Raw genomic sequence first — 18,601 nt, forward strand, 5'->3', positions numbered from 1 at the left:
CTACTTGGAACATCTCTTTAAATTGTGCTCAAATACATTTCTATGGAAGATGCTAGCCTGGCGAGCTGGTTTAGCCAAGGCTTAAAGATCATGAAGGATAGTATGTAAGACATTGAGCCATGAGATGTGCAGTTTGAAGCCCTTAAAAGACGTGCACTGTTAATTTACTCACTGTTATTTTTATATAATTCATCTTGAGATGTTTTAAGTTTAAATTTCAGCTCATTGGAGCACTTAAAGCACTTCAAACACTTCATTAAGTTACTTTTCTTGTAGAATTGTAAATCATAAGTCATAGGACAACCTATATAGGACAGTAATTAAGGAAAAAAGTGAACCTGCTGCGGTGTTAAATGCGATGTGGTTGAAAATTTGGGTGCACCTAACTTTTGTGCTGGTGCACCTAAGAAAAAAAGTTAGCCGCACCAGTACAACCAGTGCAAAAAGTTAATCTGGAGCCCTGTCATGAGTGAGATTTAACTCCCCATAGAAGAAATGGTTTAGAGTAGTCTTTCTGAAAGTGTGGTCTGCAAGCTATCCCCAGTGGTCCGCGCACAGATGTGGGACCCTAAAATATCTTGTTTTATATCAGCGTTTCTTAAGCTTCCCTAAGCACGACTCCAGAGCAAAGTTGTGAGTCACATTGATGAGTTGTGTGCAATATTGAATCAAGTCGTATGTAAATCCAACAGTAGCCTAATTTAATTGTTTGTTTAAAAGTCCTGACAGTGTTGTGACACAAAACACTTTTTGCGTCAAAAAAGATCAGCGTTACCTTTGAAAGACAATGTAGAATACGATTAGTTTACTAGTAACGTAACTATGATGGCATCAAACTGTCAAGACGGCGTTAGAAAATCAAATGAATCCTTTGTCACAACAAGCAAGGTGCAGACATGATGAAAATGGTTCTGTGAGTATTGTGTAATATACAGTTGAAGTAGGCTTATTGTTTTTTCCCCCTAGATATTTAGGGAGTTTGGTGGTCCATGAACCTTTTTATAGGTACCTTGGTCTGAAAAGGTTTGAGAAACACTGGTCTAGTGGTTCACATGTTGACCAGTGTGTGTGTGCTATATTCCGTCATGCAGATACTATACTGTAAGTCACATCTGTGTGTGTGTGTGAGGGAGTGAGTGCAGAAGAGAGAGAGATGAGTGCCTGGCCAGGAGCTGACAGAGGTCTTGCTTTAATACAGTGGTAGAGTGTGGTGGCTGTAGGCGGTACTTATGGCTGGTCTTGCTCGTAGTGACAGCACATGCACTCCTATTAGTTGACTCATGCCTCATGCATTACTCTGCTGGCTGCCTGCTCTGCTGAGGGGCTCTGCTGACCCCTGCTGGTTGAAAGGAGCACTTACCTCAATGCACCTCTCCTAGAAACTATTGTGGCGGAAGGGGGGGGGGGGGTGTTTGGCATGCTTAGCTAGTGTAATTGTCTTCTGAAAAAACGGATTTGACTGTCCAAAGTACAACACGTCAGCAGCAGAATACAATGCACAGTCAGCTGCTGTAATCAATGCTTTGCATATTCTCCTTCCCTGACCCATGTCATGTTGTGTATCATAATGAAGTGTAAACAGATGTAGTCATAGCAATAGCCACAGTGCATCCATCTACACTCTTTCTCTGACAATTCAATCAATTCAATTCATTCTTTATTCAGGACACAGAGAGCGGTCCATATCACAATACAAAACATAGTAAAAAGACAGACAAAAAAACACATACAATAAAATGACAACAACAGTCAGAGTTCTACAATACACAAAAAGAGTGTTCAGATATTAGCATATAAACTGAAAGGCCAATGGTTCCACAGTCTAGAAGTGAACCTAACCATACTCATTAAGGCCAATGGTTCCACAGTCTAGAAGTGAACCTAACCATATTCATTGCAGGGTTCACTAGTGTTGCAATTATGCTGTTGAATGACTCAGTTAGTCTACACATACATCTAAACATGAGATTCCTGAGTACAGCAGGGCAGGTGGATACACCAACACTTACAAACCTTCAGCTTGCACTGCTCCATTGTGGCACTTTAAGCAGCAGCCTTATGCCATCATTATATGCCACATTGAGTTTCTGCATACGGCTTTTTTACAGCGCTGCCACAAGTGGGCAGTATACATTGGGGTGCAGAAAGCTTTAAAAAGTGTGACACTCAGTGCCTGTTTTCTGTCTCTCCTACAGTTCTCAGTATCCGCGGCGTGCAGGAGGAGGACCCCCCGGATCCCCAGATCATGCGTCTGGACAACATGCTGCTGGCCGAGGGCGTGTCGGGCCCGGAGAAGGGTGGCGGGTCGGCGGCCGCAGCCGCCGCTGCAGCTGCAGCAGGAGGATCCCCTAATGATGGCAGCATCGAGCACTCGGACTACAGAGCCAAGCTGGCCCAGATCCGCCAGATCTACCACTCCGAGCTGGAGAAGTATGAACAGGTAAGGCACTGCACGCGTCAGGACAGGAGGGAAGGGAATCACTATGTGATATCTGCCATTGTTGTTAACAAGTAACACAGGTCCACAAGTGATATTTGTACTCTGTGTTCTGGTATTGTAATAAGATAAGTTGAAAAGATAAGACACCCAGGGCATGTTAGGACAGGGATTCAAACATGGTATGGTATCTGCTGCTGTTTTGTGCATAGTACAGTTTCAATAGTAGGGTTTCAGCTGGTGTTTATTATTGTAGCATAAATTGCCAGTACTTTTCTGCACTGCAAGTGTAAAATTCATGTATGCAGTTAAATCAATTCTGTACTTGACATCATCCAAGTCCTAGAAGCTTGACTGTAAAATGTCTAAATGACTAAATGATCAGTTTCTGGAGGAGGTTCCTAATACACTGTGTCTTTTTAAATCTCTGTCCACCATATATAGATTTATGAGTTTCTCCCCATCCAATTTGACCATGACTGACTGTAATAGCTGCGTGGAGACACTACTTAGATTACTGTAAAGTGGACAGGCTAGACCGTAAGCGCTTCTCTGTAACATGGTCACCCCCTTCTCTTGTGTTCCCCAGGCATGCAGCGAGTTCACCAACCACGTGATGAACCTGCTGCGGGAGCAGTCCCGCACGCGGCCCATCTCCCCCAAAGAGATCGAGCGCATGGTGAGCATCATCCACCGCAAGTTCAGCTCCATCCAGATGCAGCTCAAGCAGAGCACCTGTGAGGCCGTCATGATCCTGCGCTCACGCTTCCTGGACGCCAGGTGAGCCATGATGTTGTTGTGGTTGTTAAAATGGAAATGTGTAGTGAGAGATGCAGTCTTAATAAAAAAAAACATAGGAGGATACCGCATTTCTTTCTTTCTGTTTGTAATCCTCAAGATTTGTGTGGAATTGGCTATTTTTGACAGTTGTGTTCATTTCTGTACTTTTATCTGTTTTTCTTTTCAATACATTTTTTTTTATCAGATTCCTCTGGATTCCCTCTTATGTTTGTCTCAAATGTTTATATATGTCCCCATATCTGTTCATTTTTCTCTCTCCCCAGACGTAAGAGGCGCAACTTCAACAAACAGGCAACGGAGGTGCTGAACGAGTACTTCTACTCACACCTGTCCAACCCTTACCCCAGCGAGGAAGCCAAGGAGGAGCTGGCCAAGAAGTGCGGGATCACTGTCTCTCAGGTCAGAAGTCCCTGCTGCTGTTGCTGCCACTGTGTCAGCCTCTAAGCGTTAAGATCACAGGGCTGTTTGTGCTCAGCACTACCTGGCTCACGTGTGCTATCCTGGACTGCAGTGCCACTCCAATAACGGTGCTTCTAGAGCAAGGGGCTAGCTACGCCCAGGGTCACGGGAGCAAATCCCTGGGAGCCCAAAACACTGCAGAAATGTTTTGCTGCACTGTGAGTCGCTTCAAATAAAAGCTACTACTGAAACACGCTGAGATGTAGAACGGGAGTGTTTAAATATCTTCATGTCCTCGTCCTCCTTTTTTCTGCAGGTCTCTAATTGGTTTGGCAACAAGAGAATTCGGTACAAGAAGAACATTGGTAAGTTCCAGGAGGAAGCGAACCTGTACGCGGTAAAAACGGCAGTGGACGCTGCCAATGTGTCAGCGCAAGCTAGCCAGGCTAACTCTCCGGCGACGCCCAACTCAGGTACTGTCTGCTCCACCTCCCCCCTCAGCCTCTAGCGCAGACACACAACCCCCCTGCTCCCACCCACTCATGTAGCTAGGACCACATGCATGAGACATTGGCCTAGTGTGTAGAGTAGCGGCAGCTCCATTGTATTGGTACTTGCATGCGTCTAAGCTACAAACTCATTGTATGCACTCATGCTAGTGTCACTTTGTTACACTCACACATCAGTACAGGTTTGACCAACACTCACCCATCTGTCCCCCCCCCCCCCCCCCCCATGTCCTAACTGTGTCCATTTTTTACAACTTTTGCGTGTGTGTGTGTGTGCCTGTGTGTTTTTTGACACAGAGTTATCAGTTTTTTGTTTTTGCTTTTGCATTCACAAGTAGTGTATCTGAAAAGCGTTTTGTATTTATGATGTACTCACTGCAAGACACTTCCAAAAGCCTGGCGGCACAGAACGAAACATTGCGTTGCTATGTGTGATGGTTCTGAATTCTGATATGTGGCAACATGTAGTGACAGTCATTTCTGAGGTACATAGCCAACTGCCATGCATGGATTATTTTAAGGTTACTGATATTGTCTCAAAGAGTACCGTTAGTGTTGTGTTTACCCAGAAAGTTTGCTCTTTCAAAGGTGGTGAGCTAACAGGAAGTATATGCTCGATTGTCTTTAGAGTCAAAACAAAATGTTTTACACAACTCACAGTTATTAGGTTAAATGTTATTTGTTCCTTCATCTTTTTATTGTAGCAACACTATCTAATTTTCTGTAAGTCCAACACCCAACCTTTTGTTTGTCTCTTAAGCCTTTGTCTACACAAGAGAATACCAAACACACTTACTGATATGCACATGTAGATAGTGAAATCTAGCCCTACTTGCTCAGGATGCAAACAGGCAAAGGTAGGTGACTTCAGTATTAACATCATATCTCTCCTCTGCGTGGAAGACCATGCCGTGTCATGACTGGTTTCTTATCGGACGTAATCCGACATTTCATTTCCTTAGTCCTGTCATCGAATCAGGGGGATAAAGTTCCCTACTGAGACACTAGATCTAACATGGAGCCAGAGATATGGCCGAGTTAACAGAAGTGTCACAACTTCAGGACTCCCTTGTTAGAGCTCCCTTGTATTTCCTATTTTTTATTTTTGTTTGTAGAAACTAATGTTAATTCATGCAGACAGAAAGTCTTGACATAACCTCCCAGACTTGAAAGTCAAATGTAACTGGGTTGCCCTATGGTAGGGAGTGTCATACACAGTAGCAGACGTCTTACACAGTGGCGTGTGTAACCCCCATGCCACTCCCACCCCCCCACCACCCCCCTCACTGGGCCCAGAGCGGCTTGCCTGACGGGCTGCGTGTATCACCTGCAGGATCGTCGGGCTCGTACAGCCTCTCTCACGCAGGAGACGCCTACCTCGGCCTGCGCTCACTCAACGGGGAGGGCCTTGCCGTCACCCCCTCTCTCCAGCAGCAGGTAGGCGCTGAGGATGTCCCCAGTTAGCCTGCATCGACCCCCCCCACCCCCCACCCCACCCTGCTCCTTCCAGTCCCCAAACCCCTACGTTGTCCCTGTATCTCCCTGGCAGTTTCGTAGTCACCAGCCTCTGCCTGTACCATTCGCCCTCAGTCTTGCATCATTAGAAATATCCGGACCCCTCGATGCCCCATGCCCCACCCCCATTCACAACTCCCTGTAGTTCTGACAGATCCCCAGTTTAGTGTCTGTAGCCTGCTGGAAGCACCCACAGATGTGTCGTAGACTTCCCATTGGATCAGTGCTGTTTGTGATCGTGAGACCTCATCTTTATCATTTATTACTTTGTTTGTTTTTCATTTTTGATCCTTATCTTCTCCATCTCACCCAAAGGCCCCTCTCTCCTGGTTGTCCTTGTGCCCTAATGTTGTGGATACAGCGTATGAGTAGAATGAGCGCGGTTATACACAAAACATGTTATTTTTATCACCCTTAAGTGGATTTATTTGACATACTGGGGTGGGTTGAATTCACTGTGCATTGTAGCCGGACAGACAAATGTGTGTCGCTCATTTTCTGAGGGACAACCACCAGGGCCGTGGAAACCAACCTCTCTCTGGCGAAATGTGAAATACAGGCCTTGATTTGGATGGACAGCTCTCTTAAAAACGCTGACAAGGCTGACAAAAGTGCCGCTCTGCCGTAAAGAAATGGGTTTTTTATCGTTTCGTCACTGAGGAGACGCCAGGCAGCGATCTGCGCAAGGCGAAGCAGAGCATTGAACTCCGCAGCCCCTTAAGCATTTAATCTGCCCCTGCTGGGAGACGGAGAATGGGATGAAGCTCAAGCCTCTATTGAGACCCAGACGAGATTTATGGTGCCTTCAACGCCACTGCCAAGTCTAGACAGAGGGGAGAGGATTTCTCTCTCTCTCTCTCTCTCTCTCTCTCTCTCTCTCTCTCTCTCTTTCTTTCTTTCTTTCTTTCTTTCTTTCTTTCTTTCTTTCTTTCTTTCTTTCTTTCTCTCTCTCTCTCTCTCTCTCTCTCACTCTCTCTCTCTTTCTGTGTGTGTCAAATGGTTCACCTTTAAATTAGATGGATTACTCGGTGACAGCAGAGCAATAATTTGTTTAGAGTGCGAAACATGGATGTGGACCCCCCAGCAGTTGTAACACAGATAAATGGTCAACGTTGGGATGTTTCAGGCGTAAGGGTCTCACTCTCTCCTCCTTGGCAGCGTCCGTCAGTGAAAATTACAAGCAGCTGTGAAGTGGCGTTATGAGAGCGGGTAGACCTCACAGAGTGGTTACCGCATTAGGCAAAAGTAGGATTGCATTTGAACAAAAAAAAGAGAACTGGTTAAAACGGGCAAGGTCCTTTTTTTTTTAACAAACCACATTCCAGCACCCAGACAGTAAGTCACCTCTGTAGTTTCAGTTACGTTGCACTTGTCAGTTCGTTGAAAGTGTGGCATTAAAAAAAGGCAAACAGGATATGAGACTTTTTCACAGTCCTCAAACATGGTGTGTGTGTACAAATCTTGCACGTGACATCTATATTTCAGATGGATTTTGTCTGGTGTTGTCTAATGTGTGTCCAAAAAAACACAGTTGGTCAGTCATGGCCTCTGGTCAGGTCTGTTTTAACCTGTTCAGGGAATTTGTGCAAATAAATGTTGTTTTCTTTGATGCTGTTAGACACTGAGTAATGCTGTTCCTTATTGCCTGGCAGGTGGATACCCTGCACCGTGCTACACACCTGACGGCCGGCTATGAGGAGCTGTCAGGAAGTGGCCTTTTTACCCCACACAGCCTGGACGTAAGTACACACACAGACGTCCAACACAAATTTGCACATATTCACGCTGACACCCACACGCTCTTTCCTTCTTCATCTTCATATTTATTCTATTAGAAGACAAACATTGCACACCTATTTGTAGCTCCATACTTCCAAGTGTCAAACAAATGCTTCACCGAGGAGAAATAAGGACAGTATAGAGGAAGATGCTAGACCCACTTAGTCATTTCATTGGTAACTTATTATTTAGTGGTAGTGGTTTGATTTATAAATGATTTCCTGTGAGTTACTAAAGTGATAATCCTCTAACCACGTCTTTCTAGTGCCTTAGGGCTTCTACATACTCGACGCACCCGACCGGTAGCGCGACAATGTGACGTCAAAACGACGTAGATCTTGCTGGCGCGCCAGGATTTAAGCCAGGTAGCGCGAGGTAGCGCTCATTTTTTTTTTTAGACAAGCGCGACAAGGCGGAAACAGGAAGATGGACTAGTTTGAGGGCAAGCGAGAGTTGCAGTGTTTTGTTACAGTCGTGAATTTTTAATAGTTTGCTGGATAAGTTAACAAAGTTACCAGTGAGAGTTGCAACACATGGAATTAAGAGGAAAGAATAGAAACGATTCATTTTCAAACAAAGGACAAAGGCCTGAGCAAAATCTCTTTCCACTTCAGGAAATTACACAAACTCAGCCAGCTGCTAGCTAGCTAGCCAGCTAACTAAACTGTTTAAATTATTAAAATTTCCCTCGGGATGACTAAAGTATCTATCTATATATCCATCTATCTATCTATCTATCTATCTATCTACCTGTGCACACACCTTGGAAACTAGATGATAATGATGGTAGTTGTGAATAGTAGCAACCAAAGTCTGAAGTACCATCACAGAGGCTAGCTACTAGTGTTTCTTACTGCAGCTTCTTCTGCTGTGTAACGTAGTTAGCGTTAGTCTTTTCACAACAGCGACACCTCTGTTCAGGAGAATATTGCAACTAGTGTCGCGACCACCACACGCGAGTGTAAATGGTTACAGCGCTTCTGTGACGTCACATTGTCGCGCTACTGGTCGGGTGCGTCGAGTATGTTGGACGTTTTAGTTGGTGTTAAATGTCCTCTTTTTTCCCTTCCCAGGCTAACAACAGCTGGCAGGACACCACCAACCCCTCCTCCATCACCTCTCCACCTGGGGCCCCTGGCAGCATCCATTCAGACACCTCCAATTAAGACACATGCTTTTCTTCCACACTCTCACACAGACACCCGCTGACACGTGCACCTGAGTTCCCCTGTTATTTCTCAACCCTTTCCACTCTCCTGGTGTGGGACATTTCTTCCACTCTGCCCCCAAACCACTGCCATCTGCCCTGCTCCAACCCCCACTCCACCTCCTATGCCCTCACCTCACCTCAACCCCCCAACCTCAAGATTGACACTACACTACCCATAAGCCATCTGGACCATCCCACCGGGCCGGGCATGATGGGGAAAAGCACACAAACACTCAACGCTCGCTCCAGAGGAACACAGCAGAGCAACAAAGCGCAAAAGGACAGGACTGCCTTCATCACAGAGGGCACAACTCACACTGCTGGACCACAACAACACTCCTCCACATACAGTGGAGAGAGAGAGAGAGAGAGAGAGAGAGAGAGAGAGAGAGAGAGAACATACAGAGAGGCCTCTAGTTGTGAGCCAGAAAGCCACGTGCAACGCAATGCAGCGTGGCGTAAAGTGATGGTCGGGTCTCCCACCCACGACCACAGTGGGGTCCACTGGCCTGAGATTATCTGACTCACTCATCATCCATGCACACACACACACACACACTCACTCACTCACTCTTACACACACACACACACACACACACATATACACACATACACACCACACACACACATTCAAACAAGGCATCACCCTTTGTGGACTTCTTCTTCGTGGACTTCTGCATTAGTTTGTGAGGGTGAAACCAGCAGGCGGCTGAGTCAGAGATGCCCTTCAGCCTCGGGGAGGAGTCGGAAGCTCCCTCCAATCACAGTGGACACCTCGCTCCCCTGGGTCCCACAGACACCACCATAATAACCGCCACGCTTGTACCAAAGTGCTGTCCAACAGTGGTCACCTCCTTCTGTTTTTCCTCACAGACCAACAACCACAGACACCCTCGAACTGACCACCCACGCAAGTTCTCCCGACATCCTGTTCTGCTTGTTGCAAGTCAGTTCCTTTTTAACAGAGTTTCAAAAGAGAAAAAAAGAGAAAAGCTCAACGTAGCACTGTTATTATGTAAGTGAAGAGAACCTTTTAGTATTGTAATAAGGTTGTTTAAAGTACTTTTATCAAACCTCTCGATGCTTGTAAATGGACACACATACACACACACACACACACATGACGTTTACAACAGCTGACAATGAAAATGTGTTAAGCACAAGTATTTTTTCCAGCTATTGGACCTCTTCCATAGGACACACAGGTCAGGGCATAGGATGCTTTTGCTCAAAAAGAAAACATAAGGGAGTGCTGGTGGTTGCAGCAGAACGTGTGTCAGACGTGGCGCTCACAGGCCGAAAAGACAGGAAAGTACTGTGCAGGAGGTTGGGAGAGGAGAATGTATAGGCTTTCTATGGAAATGGATTTCTCTCATTTTCACACTCACACACACACAAATACAAACACATGCGCGCACACACACACACACACACACACACATACACACTCTGCAGCCACCGTGGTCACTTCTGTTCAGTACTGTTTTGTAATTCTTGGATTTTTTTTATTTTGTTTTCAAAAATAAATGTAGTGTAATGTTTTTTTGTTGTTTTCATAATAATGCCCCAGCTACCAAATACAAAAAAAGAACTACATTGTAGAGTTGAGAAAATCTTAAGGGTAGGGGAGACGTATGTGGGAGATTTGAATAGGGAATGGGTTAAGACCAGAAGAATGCAATGTGTAATTGTCTTCCATGCATGTAAACGTCGGTGTTTTTTGTGGTGTTCATCGGACCTACTCATCTCCATTAGTTCACCGTTAACTTAGCTTTTTTTTCTTCTTCTTTTCTTAAAAAAAAAAAAAAACACTTCTGGAGAAGAGGTTGTAACACATTTTTGAGAGGGTACTAATGACAGACCAAAAAGGAAAAAAAAAAAACTCATCATGCACACACACTGTACTGACTGTCCTGCTGGCTGGTGTTTTCTGTTCCTGTTATTTCATCGAATGGTTTCTGTTTAGGGTTCCCAAACAGGTAGCTGCATCTGACCCCCCACCCCACCCCCCTTCCCAACATGCAGGAGGCCACAGATGACCGATAAGCAGTCGTTACCTGTATTGTTCCAAACCAAAAATGTTTTCAGATATGTAAATTATGATGACAAAACTGTGGTGCGTCTGTCAGTCAGAGATACAGCTGGGGAGGCGAGGAGGTTTGTCAGTTTTGCATCAGTGTATGTGTTTGTTTGACTGTGTGTGTGTGTGTACACGGTTGTGTGTGTGTGTGTGTGTACACAGTTGTGCGTGTGTGTGCGTGTGTGTGTCTGATCTTACCTTACGTTGCTCTTGGTGTAAAGGTGGGTGGGATGTTTTTTTGTTGTGGGTGGTCTGGGAAATAGAGGTGTAGGAAAGGTCGTTTGATCACTCACCCCTGTGCTTTGAGTCGATTGTATCGTGTGTGCAATGACAGCATCCATTCCACAAGAAGGCTCGCTGTCACTCTAGTCCTAACAGCTGACCCCATGGCGGGAACTCCACTCTTTGTCTGTTATCTAGGCCACTCAAACAAGGGCTTTTTCTCTCCTTTGAATATGAACCAAAAAAGAGCAGTACTGGGTGCGTGATGATTCAAGACTAGAGCCTATACAGAAACACAAATTCCACATTTTTATTTTCTCTAACTTTTTTTTTTTTGTTAACTTGTTAAGAAAAGTCATAGTAGAACCAGAGTGTTTTGATATATGAATGACAAATTCTACATATGACGCAAAGGACACTGAAATGTAAATTAGAGTTTTGTTCATGGATGACCAAACTCTGACAAGCTTTTCAAGGTATTAGCCAGATTTTGATGTCCTCTGTTCCTTACTGTTACTTAAAAGCGTTTCATATGGCTGTCTTTTACAAGTCTTGCTGTTACTACACCAAAATTATCATTTTCTTTTGTTTTCTACCAGTCGTCTGTGGGTGTCACTGTACAGATTGTGGAATGTTTCAACATATATCTTTTTATATAAAGATTCTGTTCTTTTCTTTTTTTGAGTTGCCTGGTTTGTTTTTGCCTTTACTCTGCATATGTGGTAGAGCAACAATCTTTTATTCTTTTTTACAAAAAAAAATATTTTAACAGCTTAGAATTTAAGTTTGACTGTGGATTTTGGAGTGATTATGTTGCTTATTTAGTGTTTTTTGTGGAAAACTGAGTTTGCGTTTGGTGCAGTGAGAAACACTTCCTACACACATAGATTAGGCTCTTTTTTGAAATAAAACTACCACAAATGTGCACTGTAGCAATACTTTCTCCACAAGCAGAAATCCAAAACTGCACTCATTCACCGTAGAATGTAGCTGATGAATTAACTTGTACAGGTCAGACAGAGTGTAGCTTTCATTTTTGAATTCTGACTTGTAACCTTTCTCTAAATTGGACACTGAGGTTTGATCAGTCACGTTTTAACATCGTGAATTTTCTTTTTTTGTCTTAAGTGTTGTGCTTCTTCATAGTTTGGGGTCTAGCTTAAGTGGATACAGTGTTCTTCTTTTAAAACTGATGCCTGTTCCACAGTCACTGAGCTTGTGTTCACTGACATCCTGCTACTCCTCACCTTAAAAAGCATCTCAGTCTCTGCACTGTTCAAGTGGCTTCCCCTGCACCAAATCAGAACTGCATCGATAGCGTTTTTATATACTTTGTTTTATTAGACTCTTAGTGTCTCCCTTCTTTCATTCTTCTTTCTTCACCCCATTCTTTTTCTTCTCTACCTCTCTCTCTCCATTTTCTCTTGTATATAAATCCCTCTGTTTTCAGACTGGTCAGTCTGTAAAATCCTTTTATACCTCAACTTTAGAACTGTTCTAGTAAGAGAAAAATATGAGAAAATTGTAGTGTTCCTTATTAGAAATACAAAAAACTAATAAAATAATCTAGTGTGCTTTTTATCATTTTGGGGTGTTTATTTTGGGGATGTTTATTTGCTTGTTTTAATGGGAACAATGACCTTTAGTCACTACAACTATGCTATTGTGACTTACAAAAAAAATAAAAAATGTATAAAGAACCTTGCACTGTTTCTATGTTGCCCCCAGAGGCCTGGGAATACTTCAAATCTTCACTGAATAGTGTACTTATTTTGTAAACGAATACCAACTACGTAGCACATTGGTTGTTGTATTATTGACACAATGACTCATGACCTGCAGTAGTGTTAGTTTACAGAATTTATGGCATGACCAGTACATTTTCAGGACAAGTACAAACAAGGAATCAAAGTTATTTTTCGCTGTGGCATATATATATATATATATATATATATATATATATATATTATGGCACACACACACATACAAAAAGGCTAAACATGTTTTATTTGTTATACCAAGCTGATGAAACAAAATATGATGGTGTGTATTTATATGCAATACAATGTAAAATTATAGATGGACACTGTTAGGGTGAACGATTACAACACATTTTAATAGCTGATCTAGCCTCATTTTCCAACAGTAGACAGGACCAATGTGAGAAAATCCTTCCCAGGCCAGCTGGGATATCTGGACAGCTGGCACAACTGGGCACTATTCTCTGCCTTGACCACCTTTCTAATCAACTGCCCCTGTGAATCGCCAATAAGGCATTTACATCCCTGTTGTCCCAGGGCTGTAGCTTGGTGTCCTGTGGTAGACGGGCAGGGCCTGTACTGGGCAGTTCCCTGGTCTAAATGTAAAGCAGGTCACTGCATCAGCTGCACAGATTGGAGAAAGCATTGTTCTGTTCACCTTCCTTTGGTGAATTACATTCTTGCATGGTGATCCGCTAACGCGTTGTGCCTAACAATGCCCTTTAGCTGTTGTTTAGCTGTAAATCAGTGTAACCTACTGCCTCTCAGGGCTTATTGCTTAATTCTAGAACTCCACCAATGCATATTATACAACATTAACATGAAGTGCTGCGTCATTTGTGATAATATAACTTTTTATCTTTCACAAGGAACACACCCTTGTCACCAAACACCAATATATTGGATGCCCACTTATATGCTCATCAGTCGCAACTTGCACCATAATCATGTTTTCCATAAAAGAAGTGTCCTATGCACAGAACAACTTTATCCGGTGCTGCTTACTGAGAACAGAGGGAGTCTTAAAGAGCTGCGTTTGGAACCGTCTTTCTTCTTGAACTCAACAGGGGATAGCTCCCCCTGCTGGTCACCCTCAGTCCTGCACAGGAAGCACAGAATCTGCTTGAATGTCTTTCTCATGTCCTCATCCCGGTACGAGTATATGATGGGATTCACCAGCGAGTTGCACTCAGCCAGGGCCAGACAGTACTTCTCATACTTCAGAACCTGGCAAACCTTGCAGTTTAACCCGTCCAGAAGGAGAATCACAAGGCCTGGGGTCCAGCAGATGACAAAAGCACCTAAAGACAAATACCACAACAAAACACCTAAGAAAAAGACGCATCCTCGGTCTTACAGATGTGACCTGTACCCTACTTTTACAACACCATAAAACTAACTGGCATGCAAATATTGCTTTGTAGAGGATGCAACACGCAGCAGGTGAGATAAACTGACTCACTGCAGACAGACAGGAAGTTGAGCAATAACCCCTGGTAGAGGAAGTGCAAAGGATTTTAAAAAAACTGGTTTGCCAGCTTTTGTGTCTTCAGGAACAGGTTTAAAATTTGTTAATGCACTTTCAGTAACGATTCCAAACTCAAGAACCGTTGGATGACACTTTTATACCTATAATGCTAAAAGAAAAAGCATGCCAGTTATATAAAAAATGGAGTCCTTGCCAAACCATTTACTGTAAAACAAAATCCAGGGTTGTTAACTAAGGCACAATCAATTGTAGAAATATGCAGTTGTTGCATAACAGAGAAGATAACAACTTTGCGGGGCAAGGCTGATCTTGTTGGCGAAAAACAACCAGTTGTTTGTCTAGAGAACACTTTAGACATTGCTTGAATAACCACACACAATACCCGGTGGTGTTGTCTGTAGATAGTTAGTCCACAGCCATGTAATTACAGGACAGTAGTGCATTCTTAAGGTGATTCAGACTCTGGGCTCTGCAAAACTCCTTGAGACAACTTCATTTGTTTTGGCGCTATCTAAATAAAACTGAAAATGAACTGGATAAGGGGCAAAGTATACGCCTGCTGTGCCATATCAGCAATTGGTAAAAAACAAAAACAAAGGAAATCACGCCCATATTGTAAACTTTAATCAGTCACTTACCCAGAACTATGGCCACAGTCTTCATCAGGTTTACGACGGTCTCGTAATTCAGCTGGTCAACATCCAGGGCTGGCCTGCTGCGGCAGCGACGGTGCACGTAGACGAAGATGCGCGCGTACATGGCCACCATGATGGAGAACATGATGAGGTTCAGCATGGCCCAGAACGCCAGGAAGCTGCGTTTGTACAGGGGCGCTGTGATGGAGCAGGCGTCCAGGTCGCATATGCAGTCCCAGCCCATGAAAGGCACCAGGCCCATGAACACAGCCACCGCCCAGATACCCAGGATCAACAGCCCCACGCGCCGGTTGGACATGCTGCTGTGGAGCTGCATGGTGAAGATGGTCTGGTGCCGCTCCACAGCCACCGCCAGGAGGTTGGCCACTGAGGCCATCAGGCTCATGTCCACCAGGGCCCCACGGACGAACCACTGGTGCTTGGAGAGACCAATGGTGTACGGCCCCGTGTGGAAGAGTAGGTTGACATAGGACACCCCCGCAAACAGGTCCGCTGCCGCCATGTTGCCCAGTAGGTAATAAATGGGAAAGTGGAAATTGCGGTTAATTATGATGGCAGTGATGACTAATATGTTGGACAGTATGACAATGACACAGACTGTGAGCCCAACACCGAGCACCACATAGTCTCTTGTGGACCAATCGTCTGTGATGTACTTCCCGCTGTAATTGTAGAAGAATTGGACTGGTTTGTCATAGTTCTCACAGTGTTGCATTGCTAAGGAAGACAAGACAAGCTCCAGGCAGCTGATGTGGATTCCTCTTGTGGGTGCAGACACCTGGGCCGGATAATGCACGCAGTGAATGTGGGTTTGCCAGAACCAGCTAGGCTAGAAAAAAATCCTCCATGATGGTGGCTGAAGAACTAAGAAATTGGGCTACTTTGTAATCCAATCAGCAGGTTTTATTTCTGTGAAATAGTCAAGTCAAGTCACTTTTATTTATATAGCACATTTTTGTAATAAAATAAAATAGTAAAACATTTAAGAATTACCTTATGGGCTAAAGCCTATCCTCCCCTGACATATTGGTTATAATGGTAAGAGGTATGTGGGTCATTCCATGTCAAATCAAATAAGGCTGTTTTGATCAAACCTTGTCTATATGATGAATGGATCCCAAAACCAAGGCCTGTAAAAATACTTCTGTTCAAATCCTATGTCTTCATATTTTTTCAGCCTGAAAAGCACATTATCTGGGAAGCGATGTTCGGGCATTCATATCACGAAGGTTTGGGCAGGCTATCAGAATATTAACACCCAAACATGGACTCCAAGATAAGGCAGAGTGTAAAAATATTATTTAAAAAAAAAAAAAATCAAAGATGAAAAAAAGTAGGCCTATGAAAACATTGGAATTCAACAAAAAATATTTTACAGGTCTTAAGTTTTGGGACCTAAACATTGTGTAGATTAGACAAACTCTGAGCAAAAGAGACAGTGCAGTAATAATTGTCCTGGATTCTGTCTGATTTGATGGAATGACCCGTGTGTGATGTCTAATCTGTAGCTAAACTGGCAGATGACCAGGCCTGATCTAAATAATGTTAATATATCAAGGTTGTGTAAAGACAGGACAGCAACTGCTATCGTTGTTAACCACGCTCTCACTGTAACCTATCATAAGGAGAACGTTCAAAATAACGCGCAATGGCGCTGGTTTAAAACAAGGCTATTAGCCTATTCCAACAACAAACTCACAGGGTCGATTTAAAACGTTTGTTAAAACAGAGAATGTTTTGTAGCCTCTAATAAAAATGACTTACATTGCCAGTCCACCCAAACGGTTGAATTCCATAGAAGTAGAGCGGAATGTCACCCAGTGCGTTGCTTACCGTTGTCCAGGTACACGCCTTGTAAAGTAGACCGATATTTCATAGAGGCACATTCTACGTCGAATGTACAAGAGTTCGGGTTCGGATATCTGACGGACGGATAAGGGTGGCACGTGCCGCTCACTTCAGTGGAACTGTTTCAATAGACACCAATGAGCGTCTGCATTTGTTAAGCGACTAAAGCAGCATACAGACCGACTAACCACTAACAACGCTGACGCAACGTGAACATAAAAAAAGCAGATAATGTAGCCTTCACTTCTACGGAAACGTTGAGCGAGTTTGCAACAACACGTGTCCTGTCCTAATGAAAGATGGGATTAATGCTATTTCAAATATTGATAAAGCCAATATGCTTAATAAAGCATTTGCAGATATTCACAAGGGTAGCCATCTAGAGGAGCGTTTTAAGAAACGGAAAGAAGAAGTATCGAAAGCAAACAAGAATGTTTTAAATCAAAAAGAACAAAATATGTCTATTATGGATGCAGACTTTAGTATGTCAGAACTTAAAAGGGCACTGAATAATACTGCATACTCTGCTCCAGGGAGTGATAATTTATGCTATGTGAAACTTCCTGACAATGTATTAGAGAACATCCTTAGTCTATTTAATAAGGTATGGAATGAAGGTAATTTACCAACCATTTGGAAAGGGGCAACAATTCTACCATTCCCTAAACCAGGTAAAGATGCAACTAGCCCAGGAAATTATAGGCCTATTGCACTCACTTCACATTTGGGTAAATTGATGGAAAAACTTATAGTAGTGAGATTAAATTATTTCTTAGAATATATCAACCCTCTAAAGGGATATCAAACAGGATTTAGGAGGTGCAGGTCTACAATGGATGATTTGGTTAAGCTATGTAATGAAATTGAAAAAGCACTAATTATGAAAGAAGTAATGATTGCAGTCTTTTTGGATATTGAAAAAGCCTATGACACAATGTGGAGAGAAGGTCTATTGATTAAGTTAAAAAAGCTAGGTATTAATGGGAAAATGTATAATTACATACTTGATTTTCTTTCGCTCCATTAGAGTCAAAGTTGGTGATGCAGGATCTGCAGAATGCATTGTCGAAAATGGTATTCCTCAGGGAAGTGCTATCAGTCCCATTCTGTTCAACATAATGATTAATGATATATATGAGAATCTGGGGGATAATTATGATGGTCTACTATATGCAGATGATGCTGTCATTTGGAGAAGGGGACGCAACATCTCATATGTTAATAGTAAGATACAAAAGGATATTAACATTCTTGAACAATGGGGAGTTGACTGGGGCTTTACATTTTCTGTTCAAAAATCACAGGTGATGTATTTTACTAGGAAGAAAATTCATGAATACCATAAATATCTACTATATAATCAGCAACTGGAGATAAGTGAAAAATTTAAATACTTGGGAGTATGGTTGGATTCCAAACTTACATGGAAAAATCACATTGAGTATATTGAAACTAAATGTAAAAAGGTAATTAATCTTATGAGGATGGTTACTGGGCATAATTGGGAAGCTGACAGACAGTCCTTGATTAACATGTATAAAGCACTGATAAGATCATCCATTGATTATGGCAGCATAGTATACAGTTCCGCATGTGAGTTCTCTCATGAAAATTGAGAGAATACAATATAAGGCCTTAAGACTTGCCTTAGGCACATTTAAATCAACCCCTACTAGTGCTTTATTAGTAGAAACTAAGGAAGCCCCTATTAATTTAAGATTTGATCAATTATGTTTGACTTACTGGGTCAGGTTAAAGGGAAGTTTTAACAACTCTTCTATGTCTAGATGATTGCTGGGAATACTCAAAGAAGTCCTGTGGATTTGGTTGAAGCATTAACAGTTTAGTCAATGATTAAGAGACCTCAAGTATGGCCCAGCATTAACATTAATCTGC

At 43.0% G+C, this 18,601-nt stretch overlaps 2 protein-coding genes across 9 annotated transcripts in view; one reads left to right on the forward strand and one right to left on the reverse strand.

The window, feature by feature from the left end:
- Nucleotides 1-12,656, forward strand: part of pbx4 (pre-B-cell leukemia transcription factor 4) — a 35,462-nt gene extending 22,806 nt beyond the window's left edge. For 4 of the 8 annotated variants that reach the window (XM_042085195.1, XM_042085194.1, XM_042085196.1 and 1 more), the window contains 7 exons: nucleotides 2,196-2,440; nucleotides 3,027-3,217; nucleotides 3,502-3,637; nucleotides 3,954-4,002; nucleotides 5,480-5,583; nucleotides 7,314-7,400; nucleotides 8,514-12,656. In XM_042085195.1, the coding sequence (XP_041941129.1) occupies nucleotides 2,196-2,440; nucleotides 3,027-3,217; nucleotides 3,502-3,637; nucleotides 3,954-4,002; nucleotides 5,480-5,583; nucleotides 7,314-7,400; nucleotides 8,514-8,606 (905 nt within the window). In that variant the 3' untranslated portion in view covers nucleotides 8,607-12,656. Of the gene's footprint in view, nucleotides 1-2,195; nucleotides 2,441-3,026; nucleotides 3,218-3,501; nucleotides 3,638-3,953; nucleotides 4,111-5,479; nucleotides 5,584-7,313; nucleotides 7,401-8,513 lie in introns of all 8 variants that reach the window. The other 4 variants (XM_042085199.1, XM_042085201.1, XM_042085202.1 and 1 more) reach the window with 3 other exon arrangements.
- Nucleotides 12,657-12,940: 284 nt separating this feature from the next.
- lpar2a (lysophosphatidic acid receptor 2a) lies at nucleotides 12,941-16,932 on the reverse strand. The gene is made up of 3 exons (XM_042085203.1): nucleotides 16,622-16,932; nucleotides 14,840-15,766; nucleotides 12,941-14,013 (listed from the first exon to the last, which is right to left on the reverse strand). The coding sequence occupies exons 2-3, from the start codon at nucleotides 15,570-15,572 to the stop codon at nucleotides 13,700-13,702; spliced, it is 1,047 nt and encodes a 348-aa protein (XP_041941137.1). The 5' UTR covers nucleotides 15,573-15,766; nucleotides 16,622-16,932; the 3' UTR covers nucleotides 12,941-13,699.
- Between the last annotated feature and the right edge of the window lie 1,669 nt (nucleotides 16,933-18,601).

The sequence above is a fragment of the Alosa sapidissima genome, chromosome 3 (genome assembly GCF_018492685.1).
Source record: "Alosa sapidissima isolate fAloSap1 chromosome 3, fAloSap1.pri, whole genome shotgun sequence".
Lineage (NCBI taxonomy): Eukaryota > Metazoa > Chordata > Actinopteri > Clupeiformes > Clupeidae > Alosa > Alosa sapidissima.